The 15,984-nt window shown below is 43.9% G+C and overlaps 1 protein-coding gene across 2 annotated transcripts in view; it reads right to left on the bottom strand.

The window, feature by feature from the left end:
- ERCC1 (ERCC excision repair 1, endonuclease non-catalytic subunit) overlaps positions 1-15,723 on the bottom strand; it is a 43,249-nt gene extending 27,526 nt beyond the window's left edge. Inside the window, exon 1 of one of the 2 annotated variants that reach the window (XM_007532208.3) lies at positions 15,568-15,723. In XM_007532208.3, coding sequence (XP_007532270.3) covers positions 15,568-15,605 — 38 coding nt within the window. In that variant the 5' untranslated portion in view covers positions 15,606-15,723. Of the gene's footprint in view, positions 1-94; positions 239-15,567 lie in introns of those variants that run through there. The other variant, XM_016192171.2, reaches the window with a different exon arrangement.
- Between the last annotated feature and the right edge of the window lie 261 nt (positions 15,724-15,984).

Genomic DNA, 15,984 nt, shown 5'->3' with positions numbered 1-15,984 from the left:
CGGCCGCCAATCAGAGCTGAGTGGAGCTGTCTCCCGCCCCTCTGGACTCAGCAGGCGGTCTCCACGCGGGGGGGGGGGGGGGGGGGGGACTCACCTCTCCCAGAGATAAGAACCTGAGAGCATCGAGGGGGCCCACCACAGGCGCGGCCAGCGCGGTCCTGGGTTCGCCAGACTTCCGGCCTCTCTAGCCCACCCACCCGCCAGCCGCCCTCAGTGGGGCGGTCCCTGCGCTGCTCTCTATGGTCCTGTAGGACTGCCAAGGTTTGGATCAGAGAATCGTAGGTCTCCGGTCCAGCAGTTCAAGTTCAGTGCTCTCCCTGAGGGCCAGTGCTCTCCCTGAGGGCCTTTTACTAGCTAGCCCCTGGCTGGGTTATGTGGAGAACAGACGGCAGGAAGCCAAACTAGGGCCCACGCTTCTACTGAAATTCCCAATTCTGCTACTGACTTGACCTGTTTCCCCATTCATTCATTCATTCATTCATTCATTCTTCTTCTTCTTCTTTTTTTTTTTAACCAGAGCATTGCTCAGCTTTGGCTTATGGTGGTGCAGGGCACCGAACTTGGGACTTTGGAGCCTCAGGCATAAGAATCTCTTTGCATAACCATTATGCTGTCTTCCCCCACCCCCCATTCATTAGTTCTCAAACATTCCCCAATCTCAGTGATATTCACTGGTGCTCAATCCTATCCCCTCTCATTTATGACCTTATTGTTCAGGGGGGGAGAGATAGACTCATTTCTCCAACCAAGAGGGCCCAAGTGTGTGTGTGGGGGGTGGAGACACCAGAGAGGAAGGTGGGGGACCAATTCCAGCCTGAGGGTCAGGAAGGGTTTCCTGGGGGAAAGGACATCTGAGCAGAGACCTGGCTGATGAGTTAGGATTAGTCATTTCCTGGAAGGCTAGTATCACACTGTTCTAACTTGTAACTCTGATTACTAAGAAGAGAACTTTTTTTTTTTTTAGTTTATTGGTTTTATATTTTTTGTCTTCTGTGAATCTGCTTGCTCATTTCCGTTGCTCAATTTTTTAATGGGGCTTTATGCCTTTCTTTTATTGCTATTAATCTGTAGGAGTACTTTTATGGATTCCTAGTCCAACTCTTAGTCATATATGTATTCCAAATATTTTCTCCTAGTTTTTCTTTCTATCTTACCTTTATATTTATCTATTAGTCCTTTCTCTAGTTGTAGTATTCCATTATCATAAATAAAATTTCCATATATAAAAGGTCTTTAATTTTTTAATATCTATTTCCTTTTGTTGCCCTTGTTGTTTTATTGTTGTAATTATTATTGTTGTTGGATAGGACAGAGAGAAATGGAGAGAGGAGGGGAAGACAGAGAGGGGGAGAGAAAGATAGACACCTGCAGACCCGCTTCACCACCTGTGAAGCGACTCCCCTGCAGGTGGGGAGCCAGGGCTCAAACCGGGATCCTTAGACCCCGTCCTTGCGCTTTGTGCCATGTGCGCTTAAGCCGCTGCGCTACCGCCTGACTCCCCAAAAGGTCTATAAGGTCTATTTCTGACATTCCTACTGCTTGATTGACCTGTCTTTACCTTGCTTCCATATCATATTTATTTATTATTTATTTTTACCAGAGCACTGTTCAGCTCTGGTTTATGGTGGTGCGGGGAATTGAACCTGGGACTTTGGAGCCTCAGGCATGAGAGTCTCTTTCCATAACCATTATGCTATCTACCCTCCGCCCTCATATTTATTTTATTCATCATTTATTTATTTTTTGAGAGAAATTCAGACAGAGATACACAGAGAGAAACACCAGAGCACTGCTCACCTCTGACTTGTGGTGGGGGGGGGGGTTTTTAACCTGGGACCTAGGAGCCTCAGGCATAAGAGTCTGTTTGCATTACCATTATGCCTCGGCCTCAAGTGAGCTTAATGTGCAGCTTGGCGATACGAGAATCCGGCATGGAGCCCAGCCAGTCTATCTTGGCGTTACTCTCGATCGCACTCTGTCATTTCACGAACATCTCATAAAAACTGCAGCAAACACTAAAGGAGACCACCTGGACCGAAACAAGACAGGACTGGAATGACCACGGAAACCCAGTAAATCACCCGTGAGTACAAACACGCGTGGCTGGTGACAGAGAGGAGAGAGGGGCCTAGGGAGAGATTAAGTGACTGCTAACAGTTCGACAGTTTGTCAGTGGAGACACCACCTCCAGTCTGCTCCACCAACAAGGGGACAGCTGAAGGGTGGAAAGGACTCCCCAGAGACTCACCAAGTGCAACTCTGAGTCTCCAGTGCTACTACCCTCAGAATCTGGAGCAGCAACAGGGAGGGACACCAGGGTACAGAGATCTAACTGGGAAACTCAGAAGACCTATACCTCGGTGGCATAGCTGAGGGGCTGTGAAAGTCTCTTTGCATAACCACTGGATTATCTCTGCCACACGCTGCTTTATCTCTTGGTCAGGAATCAGTGATTAAGCTAAGAAGCCTATTGATAGTTTAAAAGCCCTCAGGCTCCCATAGCCTACAGGGGAAAAAAAAAGGCTTTTACACCACTGAACTCCAACTCAGGGATTGAAAAAACTGTTAACTTATATAAAATGGTTAAAACAACAAGAAAAAATATTGGAGACTCGAACCAGGACAAGAGTCCGGCTAAAAGTCCTCCAGAGGGTGAAGCACAAAACAACGAGTTCAACATCCAAACATTAGCTAAGGAAATAATAACAGGAGTGAGTAAAGAATTTGAAAAAATTGTAATCAGAAATGCAGGAACAACAAATGAGAATATAGAAGAAAATTCTAATAATCTCATGGTTATTAGAGAGCTGAAAGCTGAAATCACTGAGCTAAGAAGGCAACTAGCTGAACAAGCTAAAACAGTATCAGAGCAGGGCAACAAAATAGATGAACTCCAGAAAGCAGTAGAGGGCAGAGAGAATAGAATCAATGAGGCTGAAGACAGAATTAGCAAGATTGAGGATGAATTAGAGACAACTAAAAAAGAAGTAAGAGATGTCAAAAAGAGATTAAGAGATGCTGAAAACAACAACAGAGTCCTATGGGATGACTTCAAAAGAAACAATATACGCATTATTGGCTTACCAGAGGAAGAAAGAGAAGGGGAGGAAGAAAGCATTCTCCAGGCCATAATAGCTGAAAATTTCTCTAGTCTAGACAACACCAAAGACATAAAGATTCAAGAAGTCCAGAGGGTCCCAAACAGAATTAACCCAGACCTAAAGACACCAAGACATGTCATACTTAGATTGGAAAGGAATAAGGATAAAGAAAGGATCCTCAAGGCTGCAAGAGAAAAACAAAGAGTCACCTACAAAGGAAAACCCATAAGATTAGCAGCAGACTTCTCCATACAAACACTACAGGCCAGAAGAGAATGGCAAGATATCTATCGAGTGCTCAATGAGAAAGGCTTTCAGCCAAGAATACTATATCCTGCTAGATTGTCATTCAGACTAGATGGAAGCATCAAAACCTTCTCAGACAAGCAACAGTTGAAGGAAGCAACCATCACCAAGCCTGCCCTGAAAGAACTTCTGAAAGGTCTCCTATGAACAACCAGACCACCACAAATAGGACATATATCAAAACACTCTAAAACTCTACAAGAATGGCGTTAAAATATCTTCAATCTTTGATATCAATAAATGTCAATGGCCTGAATTCACCTATTAAAAGACACAGAGTAGGAAGATGGATCAGAAAACACAACCCAACAGTATGTTGTCTACAGGAAACTCACCTAACACAACAAGACAAACACAGACTTAAAGTGAAAGGATGGAAAACTATCATTCAAGCCAATGGCCCACAAAAAAGGGCAGGAACAGCTATTCTCATATCTGACATGATAGACTTTAAAATAGATAAGATTAAAAAAGATAGGAATGGACACTACTTAATGCTCAGAGGATCAGTCAATCAAGAGGACTTAACAATTATTAATATCTATGCACCCAATGAGAAGCCATCTAAATACATCAAACTTCTATTGAAAGAGCTACAGCAATATATTAACAGTAACACAATCATAGTAGGAGACTTCAACACCCCACTCTCTCAACTTGACAGATCATCCAGGCAGAAAATCAGTAAAGACATAAGGGAGCTAAATGAAGAGATAGATAAACTAGAACTATTGGACATTTTCAGAGTCATTCATCCCAAGAAACTGGAATACACATTTTACTCAAATCCACATGGATCATTCTCAAGGATAGACCATATGTTAGGCCACAAAGACAGCATCAGCCTATTCAAGAGCATTGAAATCATCCCAAGCATCTTCTCAGACCACAGTGGAATTAAACTAACACTTAACAATCAACAAAAGATTAGTAACAGTGCCAAAATGTGGAAGCTCAACAGTACACTTCTTAACAACTTCTGGGTCAAAGAGGAAATCAAGGAAGAAATCAAAATGTTTCGAGAGTTCAATGAAAATGAAGACACAAGCTATCAAAATATTTGGGACACAGCTAAAGCAGTCCTAAGAGGGAAGTTCATAGCTATACAAGCACACATTAGGAAACAAGAAAAGGCACAAATAAACAGCCTGACTGCACATCTTAAAGACCTAGAAGAAGAACAACAAAGGAATCCTAAAGCAACCAGAAGGACAGAAATTACTAAACTTAGGGCAGAAATAAATAACATTGAGAATAGGAAAACCATACAAAAGATCAATGAAAGTAAATGTTGGTTCTTCGAAAGAATAAACAAAATCGACAAACCTTTAGCCAGACTCACAAAACAAAAAAGGGAGAAGACCCAAATAAATCGGATAGTAAATGAAAAAGGAGAAATCACAACAGACACTGCAGAAATTCAACATATCATGCGAGGCTTCTATGAACAACTATATGCCACCAAGCTAGAGAACCTGGAAGAAATGAATGATTTCCTAGATACCTACCAACTTCCAAAACTAAGTAAAGAGGAAGTGGATAACATGAACAGGCCCATCACAGCTAATGAAATTGAAACAGTTATCAAAAATCTTCCCAAAAATAAAAGTCCTGGACCGGATGGTTTTACAAATGAATTCTACAAAACTTTCAAAGAACAACTAATACCTCTACTTTTAAAAGTCTTCCAGAAGACTGAAGACACTGGAATACTCCCTGCCAGCTTCTATGAAGCCAACATCACCCTGATACCAAAAGCAGACAGGGACACAACCAAAAAAGAAAACTACAGACCAATATCTCTGATGAACATAGATGCGAAAATATTGAACAAAATTCTAGCCAACCGGATACAGCAGTATATCAAAAAAATTGTTCATCATGACCAAGTGGGGTTTATCCCAGGCATGCAAGGTTGGTTTAATATACGTAAATCAATCAATGTGATCCACCACATCAACAAAAGCAAGACCAAAAACCACATGGTCATATCAATAGATGCAGAGAAAGCCTTTGACAAAATACAACATCCCTTTATGATCAAAACACTACAGAAAATAGGAATAGATGGAAAATTCCTGAAGATAGTGGAGTCTATATATAGCAAACCTACAGCCAACATCATACTCAATGGTGAAAAACTGGAAGCATTTCCCCTCAGATCAGGTACTAGACAGGGCTGCCCACTATCACCATTACTATTCAACATAGTGTTGGAAGTTCTTGCCATAGCAATCAGGCAGGAGCAAGGAATTAAAGGCATACAGATTGGAAGAGAAGAAGTCAAACTCTCCTTATTTGCAGATGACATGATAGTATACATGGAAAAACCTAAGGAATCCAGCAAGAAGCTTTTGGAAATCATCAGGCAATACAGTAAGGTGTCAGGCTATAAAATTAACATTCAAAAGTCAGTGGCATTCCTCTATGCAAACACTAAGTTAGAAGAAATTGAAATCCAGAAATCAGTTCCTTTTTCTATAGCAACAAAAACAATAAAATATCTAGGAATAAACCTAACCAAAGAAGTGAAAGACTTGTATACTGAAAATTATGAGTCACTACTCAAAGAAATTGAAAAAGACACAAAGAAGTGGAAAGATATTCCATGTTCATGGGTTGGAAGAATTAACATCATCAAAATGAATATATTACCCAGAGCCATCTACAAATTTAATGCTATCCCCATCAAGATCCCAAGCACATTTTTTAGGAGAATAGAACAAATGCTACAAATGTTTATCTGGAACCAGAAAAGACCTAGAATTGCCAAAACAATCTTGAGAAAAAAGAACAGAACCGGAGGCATCACACTGCCAGATCTCAAACTGTATTATAGGGACATTGTCATCAAAACTGCTTGGTACTGGAACATGAACAGACACACTGACCAGTGGAATAGAATTGAGAGCCCAGAAATGAGGCCCCACACCTATGGACATCTAATCTTTGACAAAGGGGCCCAGAATATTATATGGGGGAAGCAGAGTCTCTTCAACAAATGGTGTTGGAAACAATGGGTTGAAACATGCAGAAGAATGAAACTGAATCACTGTATTTCACCAAATACAAAAGTAAATTCCAAGTGGATCAAGGACTTGGATGTTAGACCAGAAACTATCAGATACTTAGAGGAAAATATTGGAAGAACTTTTTTCCGCATAAATTTTAAAGACATTTTCAATGAAACGAATCCAATTACAAGGAAGACTAAGGCAAGTATAAACCTATGGGACTACATCAAATTAAAAAGCTTCTTCACAGCAAAAGAAACCACTACCCAAATCAAGAGACCCCTCACAGAATGGGAGAAGATCTTTACATGCCATACATCAGATAAGAGTTTAATAACCAACATATATAAAGAGCTTGCCAGACTCAACAACAAGACAACAAATAACCCCATCCAAAAATGGGGGGAGGACTTGGACAGAATATTCACCACAGAAGAGATCCAAAAGGCCGAGAAACACATGAAAAAATGCTCCAAGTCTCTGATTGTCAGAGAAATGCAAATCAAGACAACAATGAGATATCACTTCACTCCTGTGAGAATGTCACACATCAGAAAAGGTAACAGCAGCAAATGCTGGAGAGGATGTGGGGTCAAAGGAACCCTCCTGCACTGCTGGTGGGAATGTCAATTGGTCCAACCTCTGTGGAGAACAGTCTGGAGAACTCTCAGAAGGCTAGAAATGGACCTACCCTATGACCCTGCAATTCCCCTCCTGGGGATATATCCTAAGGAACCCAACACATCCATCCAAAAAGATCTGTGTACACATATGTTCTTGGCAGCACAATTTGTAATAGCCAAAACCTGGAAGCAACCCAGGTGTCCAACAACAGATGAGTGGCTGAGCAAGTTGTGGTATATATACACAATGGAATACTACTCAGCTGTAAAAAATGGTGACTTCACCGTTTTCAGCCGATCTTGGATGGACCTTGAAAAAATCATGTTGAGTGAAATAAGTCAGAAACAGAAAGATGAATACGGGATGATCTCACTCTCAGGCCGAAGTTGAAAAACAAGTTTAGAAAAGAAAACACAAGTCGAACCTGAAATGGAATTGGAGTATTACACCAAAGTAAAAGACTCTGGGGTGTGTGGGTGGGTGGGAAGAATACAGATCCATGAAAAATGATGAATGAAATAGTGGGGGTTGTATTGTTAAATGGGAATCTGGGGAATGTTATGCATGTAAAAAAAAAAAAAAAAAAGAAGTAGAAACGCAAAGCAGAAATTGACTGAGTTTGGAGTATGGCACCAAAGTAAGAAAGCAGAAGTACACTAGAGTTTGCAGTGAGTACCTCCCTAATACTTCCTCTCCACTTTTCCAAGCTTTGGGTCCATGATTGCTCAACAATTTGTTTGGCTTTGTATGTCAACTCTCTTTTCAGTCACCAGGTTCCAGGTGTCATCAGGATGCCGGCCAGACTTCCCTGGATTGAAGACCCCACCAATGTGTCCTGGAGCTCAGCTTCCCCAGAGACCCACCCTACTAGGGAGAGAGAGAGACAGGCTGGGAGTATGGACCGACCAGTCAACGCCCATGTTCAGCGGGGAAGCAATTACAGAAGCCAGACCTTCTACCTTCTGCAACCCACAATGACCCTGGGTCCATGCTCCCAGAGGGATAGAGAATGGGAAAGCTATCGGGGGAGGGGGTGGGATATGGAAAAAAAAAAAAAATTCAAAACACAAGAGAAGAAAGAAAAAAAAAAGACAAAATGCAAAAATTCACAGACAAAAGTAAAATGATAAAATGAAAAGAAATTCTTTGATGTTAATTATTATCCTAAATGTTAATGGTTTTAATTATTAATTAAATGTAGAAACTGAATTGATAAAAAGTCTTTTCATCTCCTACTGTAAACTCACTTTTGATACAAAAAAAAAAAAAAACTGCAGCAAAGGTGGGCGCGAGGAATCACATCATTGCAAGACTGGCCAGCTCCTCATGGGGCGCGAGCGCTTCCACACTACGATCATCATCTCTGGCATTCTGCTATTCCACTGCAGAATACTGTGCCCCAGTATGGTTCCGTAGCCCCCATGTCCACTTGGTCGATTCCAAACTATATTCCTCCATAAGGATAATTTCTGGAACCATCCGTTCCACCCCGGTTCCATGGCTGCCAGTTCTTAGCAACATCGCCCCGCCAGATATTCGTCGGGATGCGGCATCATCTAAGTTCATTTCCCACGTCTACGCTCGATGGGACCTGCCAATATACGCGGATATCTTCGCCCACCCTGTCCAACGCTTGACGTCTCGTCACCCAATCTGGTCCCCTACGCCTACACTGAACTTCTCTGTTCCAGACTCTTGGAAACAGAGTTGGCAGTCAGCTGAGGTAAAGAACAAACACCTCATCACAGACCCCTGCAAGCGTCCACCTGGCTTTGACCTAGCACGTTATGATTGGGCCCTCCTCAATCGCTATCGAACAGGCCATGGCCGGTGCACCGCTATGTTCCATTGCTGGGGAGCCAGAGACGACCCGAACTGCCCCTGCGGCTCCAGACAGACTATGACCCACGTAGTCAACGACTGCCACCTCTCCAGATTCAAAGGAGGTCTCGAAACTTTACATCAGGCTCAACCTGATGCTGTTGACTGGCTACGGAAGAAGGGCAAACGCTAGAAGAAGAACCATTATGCTATCTCCCCCACCCCATCATTTATTTTATTTACTTATTTACTTTTATCAGAACACTGCTCAGCTCTAGCTTATGACAACTGCAGGCCCTGCCTTTACCTGTCCCCCAGATCTACTCGCCCCTTATGCTTATGGTGGTTGAACATGAAAATCTTTTTTGCAGGGGACTGGGTGGTGCCACACTGGATCCAGCGGACATAGTATGAAGCACAAGGACCCGCACAAGTATCCAGGTTGGAGCCCCTGACTCCTGGGGAATCCTCGCCTGCAAGGGGGTCGCTTCACAAGTGGTGAAACACGTGTTCAGGTATCTCTTTCTCTCCCCCCTCACTTTTTTTTTTTAAAAACTGCACAGCTCTGGTTGATGATGGTACAGGGAATTGAACCTGGGACTTCAGAGCCTCAGGCATGAGTGTCTGTCTACATAAACATTATGATATCTACCCCCCTCACCCTCTCTGTCTCCCCCTCCCCTCTCAATTTCTCTCTGTGCTACACAACCAAAAAATAGAAAAAATGCCCACCAGGAGCAGTGGATTCATAGTGCCAGAACTGAGCCCCAGCAATAGCCTGGAGACAAAACAAACAAACTTTTTGCCTAACCATTATGCTATCTCCCCAGCTCTCTTTTATTTTTACTTTTTAAATATTTTATTATTGAAGAGAGAGAAACTGAGAGCAGAGGAGAGAAGATAGAGAGGGAGAGACAGAAACACACCTTAAGTCTTTACCACTCGTGAAGCTCTCTCCCTACAGGTGAGGGGTTTTATTTATCTTTTTAATTTTTTTAAATATTGATTTATTCCCTTTTGTTGCCCTTGTTGTTTTATTGTTATAGTTATTATTGTTGTTGTTCTTGATGTCATTGTGTTGGATAGGACAGAGAGAAATGGAGAGAGGAAGGGAAGACAGGGGGAGAGAAAGATAGACATCTGCAGACCTGCTTCACTGCCTATCAAGTGACTCCCCTGCAGGTGGGGAGCTGAGGGCTCGAACCGGGATCCATAAGCTGGTCCGTGAGCTTTGCACCACGTGCGCTTAATCTGCTGCACTATCACCTGACTCCCTTATTTATTTTTTTAAGGTTTCTTCATTTGAGAGAAAGATAATCAAAGCATCACACTGGCACAAATTAGGAACCTCAAATGCAAATTCTGAGTTTTACCCCTGAACTACCTCTCTGGTGGCAGTTTATTTTGCTTTGATATATTTTGGCATCACAGGTGGCAAGTCCCACTAATTCAATTTCTAATATTTATTTATTTATTCCCTTTTGTTTCTTATTGTTATTATAGTTATTGTTGTTATTGATGTTGTTGCTGTTGGATAGGACAGAGAGAAATGGCGAGAGGAGGGGAAGACAGAGGGGGAGAGAAAGACAGACACCTGCAGACCTGCTTCACTGCTTGTGAAGTGACTCCCCTTCAGGTGGGGAGCCAGGGGCTCGAACCTGGATCCTTTCGCTACCACCCAACTCCCCACTAATTCAGTTTCTAATCTATCTTTTTCTCTACTAGATAGGTTTTAGCCACTGCTTTTCTACTTTTGTGAAAAATCCTTTTGGGTGTTGAAACTGGAATTGCAATGAGTTGATGGATTATTCACACAAAAAATTATCTTTTTCATATTCATGAATATAGTTTCTTCATCTGCCTGATTTTGTTTGTTTGTTGTGAAAGAGAGTGAGAGAATGAGAACCAGAGAGTCTGGGGTATGCAATGCCGGGGATCAAACTTGGAACTCATGCTCACAGGTCAGGCGCTCTGCCCAGCGTGTCATCTCCTGAGCCATCTTACCTATTTTCCTGTGGCTTTTGTTAGAAGTCTAGTGTAAAAGTTTTTTTTTTCTTTATCAATTTTATACAACTGATTAATACTTTTAAAAAATTATATTTATTATTTTATTTTCCCTTTTGTTGCTTGTTTTCTTGTTTTTTGTTGTTGCTGTAGTTGTTGTTGTTGCTATTGTTGTCATCATTGTTACACAGGACAGAGAAATGGAGAGAGGAGGGGAAGACAGAGAGGGGGAGAGAAAAATAGACACCTGCAGACCTGCTTCACTGCCTGTGAAGCGACTGAAGCGACTCCCCTGCAGGTGGGGAGCCAGAGGCTCGAACTGGAATCCTTGTGCCAGTCTGCTGCACTACCACCCAACTCCCACTTTTTCTCTTTTTTGCCCCCAGTGTTATTGCTAGTACTTGGTGTTTGTTGGCACTATAAACCCACCGTTACTAGTGGCCATTTTTTTCCCTTTTCTTTTTCTTTCTATTTTACTTGATAAGACAGAGAGAAATTGAGAGGGAAGACAGAGAGAGAGAGAGAGAGAGAGCTGCAGACCTACTTCACTGCTCATTATTAATCTTTCCTCCCTGTAGGTGGGGAGTGTGGTATCAAACTCTGGTCCTTATGTATGGTAATGTGCAAGCTCAAGTGAGTGCACCACTGCTCACCCACCCCATAAATATAGAGTGGCTGTAACAAAGTACCCAGAACTAGATGAAATAAACAGAAATGTATTGTCTCAGAGTCAAACTCTCAAGCATGTGGCTCCTAGTTCTATATAACATCACACGGACCACACTGATGCTCTGATTCTTCCTCCTCCTCTGAGAGAGGGGGAGGGGGGAGATAAGGGGAAAGGGAGAGAGCGGGGAAGAGGGAGAGAGAGAGAGAGAGATTGTCATCTCACAGTTCTGGAGACTAGAAGCCCCCAAATCAAGGTACTGACAAAGTCATGTTCCCTCTGATGGCTGGAGAGATAGATCCATCCCAGGCCTCTCTCTCCCAGCCTGGGGGGTTTCTTGGTCTGGAGGTGACCATCTTCTCCCTGTTTCTTCACATTCAGTTCTCTGAGTGTCTGTCCCTATGTCTGAGCTTCCCCATTCTATAAAGACAACACTCATACTGGATGAAGGCCCACTGATTGACCCCACATTAATTTGATCATCTCTGTGGAACCCTAATTCCTAATGAGGTCACATTCAGAAGTACCAAGGATTAGGACCGTAGCATCTCTTTTTGAGGAGACCCAACTCAGCCCATAACAATCCTGTGTTACTTTAAAAAAAAATTTTTAATATTTATTTACTCCCTTTTTTTTGCCCTTGTTTTATTGTTATAGTTATTATTGTTGTTACTGATGTCATTGTTATTGCATAGGACAGAGAGAAATGGAGAGAGGAGGGGAAGACAGAGAGGGGAAGAGAAAGATAGATACCTGTAGATCTGCTTCACTCCCCCTGCAGGTGGGGAGCCGGGGGCTCGAACCAGGATCCTTCTGTCGGTCCTTGGCTTTGCGTCATGTGCACTTAAGCCACTGCGCTACTGCCTGACTCCCCGTGTTACTTTTTTATAACCCTGAGTTTTTTTTTTTTTAAGATTTTACTTATTTATTTATTTATTTATTTATGAGAAAGATAGGAGAGAGAAAGAACCAGACATCACTCTGGTACATGTGCTGTACCTGGGCTTGAACTCAGGAACTCACGCTTGAGAATCAAGCGCTTTATCCACTGTGCCACCTCCCAGACCACTATAACCCTGTTTCTTTCTGAGATCATTCTCTTCTAGCTCTTCCACAGAATACTGTAGCTTGTTATTTCTGAGTCATGTTCATTTGGTCTGGGGGACTAGGCCTTAGGAGGCTCTCATGCATGAGGTCCTGAGTTCAGTCTTCAGCACTGAATGTGCCAGAGTGATGCTCAAGTTTTCTCTTTCCCTCGCACTCACTAATAAATCATCACCTTCTTCACATTTCTCCTTTTTCTCCCAGAGCACTGCAAGCCTGCTCTCCACTTTGTGGGTGTGGGGACACATACTTCACAAGTGCTAAACCAGGGCTGGCTGCAGGTGCCTCTATCTCGCTCTCTTTTTTCAAGGTTATTTGTTTAAATTATCTTTATTTATTTATTGGATAGAGACAGCCAGAAATCGAGAGGGAAGGGTGGGATAGAGAGACACCTACAGCCCTGCTTCACCACTTGTGAAGCTTTCCCCCTGCAGATGGGGACTGGGGACTTGAACCTGGGTCCTTGCGCACTGTAACATGTGCGCTCACCAGGTGCACCACCACCAGCCCCTTCTCTCTTTATCTCTCCATGTCTATCTCCTCATCTACTCTCAATTTCTTTTTCTTTTTTTTCCTCCAGGGTTATTGCTGGGACTCGGTGGTGGAATCCACTGCCCCTGGAGGCCATTTTTTCCCTTTTGTTACCCTGGTTGTTTTTATCGTTGTTGTTGTGGTTATATTATCGTTGTTGGTGGTGTTGTTGTTGGATAGGACAGAGAGAAATGGAGAGAGGAGGGGAAGACAGAGAGGGGGAGAGAAAGATGGACACCTAGAGACCTGCTTCACCGCTTATGAAGCGACCCCCCTGCAGGTGGGGAGCCAGGGGCTCCAACCGGGATCCTTACACTGGTCCTTGTGCTTTGTGCCACATGCACTTAACCGCTCACTACCACCCTCCCCCCCACTCTCAATTTCTATCTGTCCCATCAAATGAAAAAATAATAAGTTTTTTAAAAGGGGAGTGGGAGGCAGAGGAAACTGCAGAATGGTTCTGCAAATGACTTACATGACTATGGCTTCAAGGTCCCAGATTCAATCCACTGCACCACCATAAACCAGAACTGAGCAGTAGTGTTGTGGCCTCCCTTTGTATCTTTGTTTCATTAAAATAAATAAAATACTGAAGGAGAGAGGGTCAGGTGGTAGTGCTGCTGGTTAAATGCATATGGCGAAAATTGCACAGACTGGTCTAAGGATCCCAGCTGGAGCCTTGGTGACCCACCTGCGGGGGGCAGAGGGAGGTCACTTCACAGGTGGTGAAGCAGGTCTGCAGGTGTCTATCTTTCTCTCCCCCTCTCTGTCTTCCCCTCCTCTCTCCATTTCTCTCTGTCCTATCCAACAATGACAGCAATAACAACAACGATAAAGAACAAGGGCAAAAAAAAAAGGGAAAAAATGGCCTCCAGGAGCAGTGAATTTGTAGTGCTGGCACCAAGTCCCAGCAATAACGCTGGAGACGAAAAATATATATATTGAAGTAGAAAAAAAGGAAAAATGACCGCTGGGAGTGGTGAATTCATAGGACAGGCACTGAGTCCCAGTGATAATCCTGGTGGAAAAAATAAATAAATTTTGAAGAATTTATTTATTAGGTTACTTACTGTATTTATTTACTTATATTTATTTTTACCAAAGCACTGCTCAGCTCTGTCTTATAGTGGTGCGGGGGATTGAACCTGGGACTTTGGAGCCTCAGGCAGGAGAGTATGGATTTGATTTTATTAAAGAAAAAGATAGCTTTGGTCCAGGAGGTGTCACAGTGGATAAAGGATTGCACTCTTAAGCATGAGATCCTGAGTTCAATCCCTGGCAGCACACGTACCAGAGTGATGTCTGGTTATCTGTTTTTCTCTCTCTCCTCCTATCTTTCTCACAAATAAATAAATAAATCATATGAAAAAGAGACAGTTAAAAAAGCAAGAAAGAAAAAGAGGGCTAGATGTACTTGGACAATGTGCTGCCTTGGCATATGTAGACCCGGGTTGGAGCCTGACCCCCAACGAACTGAAGGCAGTTTTGGGGTTGTGATCTTTTTCACCTTTTAATTATTTTAATGCCAGAGCACTGCTCAGCTCTGGTTTATGGTGGTGCGGGGGGACTTAATCTGGGACCTTGAAGCCTTAGAGGCATGAAAGTCATTTGCAGAACCATTCTGCTGTCTCCTCTGTCTCCAATGCGCTCCCCCCCCCTTTTTTTTTTTTTACTTATTTTTTTAATCTGATGAGACAGATAGAAATTGAGAGTAGTGGTCCAGGAGTTGACGCAGTGGATAAAGCGCCGGACACTCAAGCATGAGGTCCTGAGTTCAATCCCCGGCAGCCCATGTACCAGAGTGATGTCTGGTTCTTTTCTCTCTCTCCTCCTATCTTTTTCATAAATAAATAAATAAATTCTTTTTAAAAAAAGAAAGAGATTGAGAGTAGACGGGGAGATACACATGGAGAGATAGACACCTGCAGCCCTGCTTCCCCACTTGTGAAGTGTCGCCCCCTGCAGCCTTTGGAGCCTCAGGCATGAGAGTCTCTGTGCACAAGCAATTCACGATCGCACTTTGCCAGACGGGACACCCCGTCCTTACATGCTGCACCCCGCTGCAGAGCCTACCCTGCTCCCCCACTTTCCTACCCCAACCTTCAAGTGCACCCGGTGGGGTGACGGGGTCCCCGCCTGGCGCCCCAAAGCCCGCAGAGAGGATGCGGGAGCCGAGAGCCCCGCCGGATCGAAGGCCCTGGAAGCGGGTGACCAGCCGGACCCACCCGCCTCTAAACTTGGCAGCGCTGACGCGCGGCCGGCGACCGCGGGCCCAGGACGCGGGGTGCCCGGCGCGGGGGCGGCTCGGCCGCAGCCTCTATTTATAGCGCCCGGGGCCAGAAATAGAGCCCAGCGAGCGGCCGGGATGACGCGGGAGCCGCCGGTGCTGACTCACCCGGACCCGAGAAGAGGCCCCCGGATGGGGGGTGGCATGGAGGCCCCAGGGTCCAGACCCGCGCCCCCACCCGGTCCCCGGACCCTCTTTTGCGGGCGTCCCGCGTCCGCGCGGTCACGGGAGACGGAGGCGCAGCAAGAGGGCGGCGCGGGGCTTCCCGAGTCCCGACTCCCCGATAAATAACTGCGCACAGAGGGGCCGCCCTCCCTCCGCGGGTGCACCTGCTGGAGCCTGGGAATGAGCCAGCCATCCACACCTCTTTTCCTAAATAAAATAAAATTAAATAAATATTACTTTTTTATTATTATTTTTTAATATTTTATTTTATTTATTTATTCCCTTTTGTTGCCCTTGTTGTTTTATTGTTGTAGTTGTCGCTGTTGGATAGGACAGAGATAAATGGAGAGAGGAGGGGAA

The sequence above is a fragment of the Erinaceus europaeus genome, chromosome 2 (assembly GCF_950295315.1).
Source record: "Erinaceus europaeus chromosome 2, mEriEur2.1, whole genome shotgun sequence".
In the NCBI taxonomy this organism is placed as follows: domain Eukaryota; kingdom Metazoa; phylum Chordata; class Mammalia; order Eulipotyphla; family Erinaceidae; genus Erinaceus; species Erinaceus europaeus.
The sequence above is the reverse complement of the archived record's forward strand: the minus strand, read 5'-3'. Positions and strand labels throughout refer to the sequence as shown.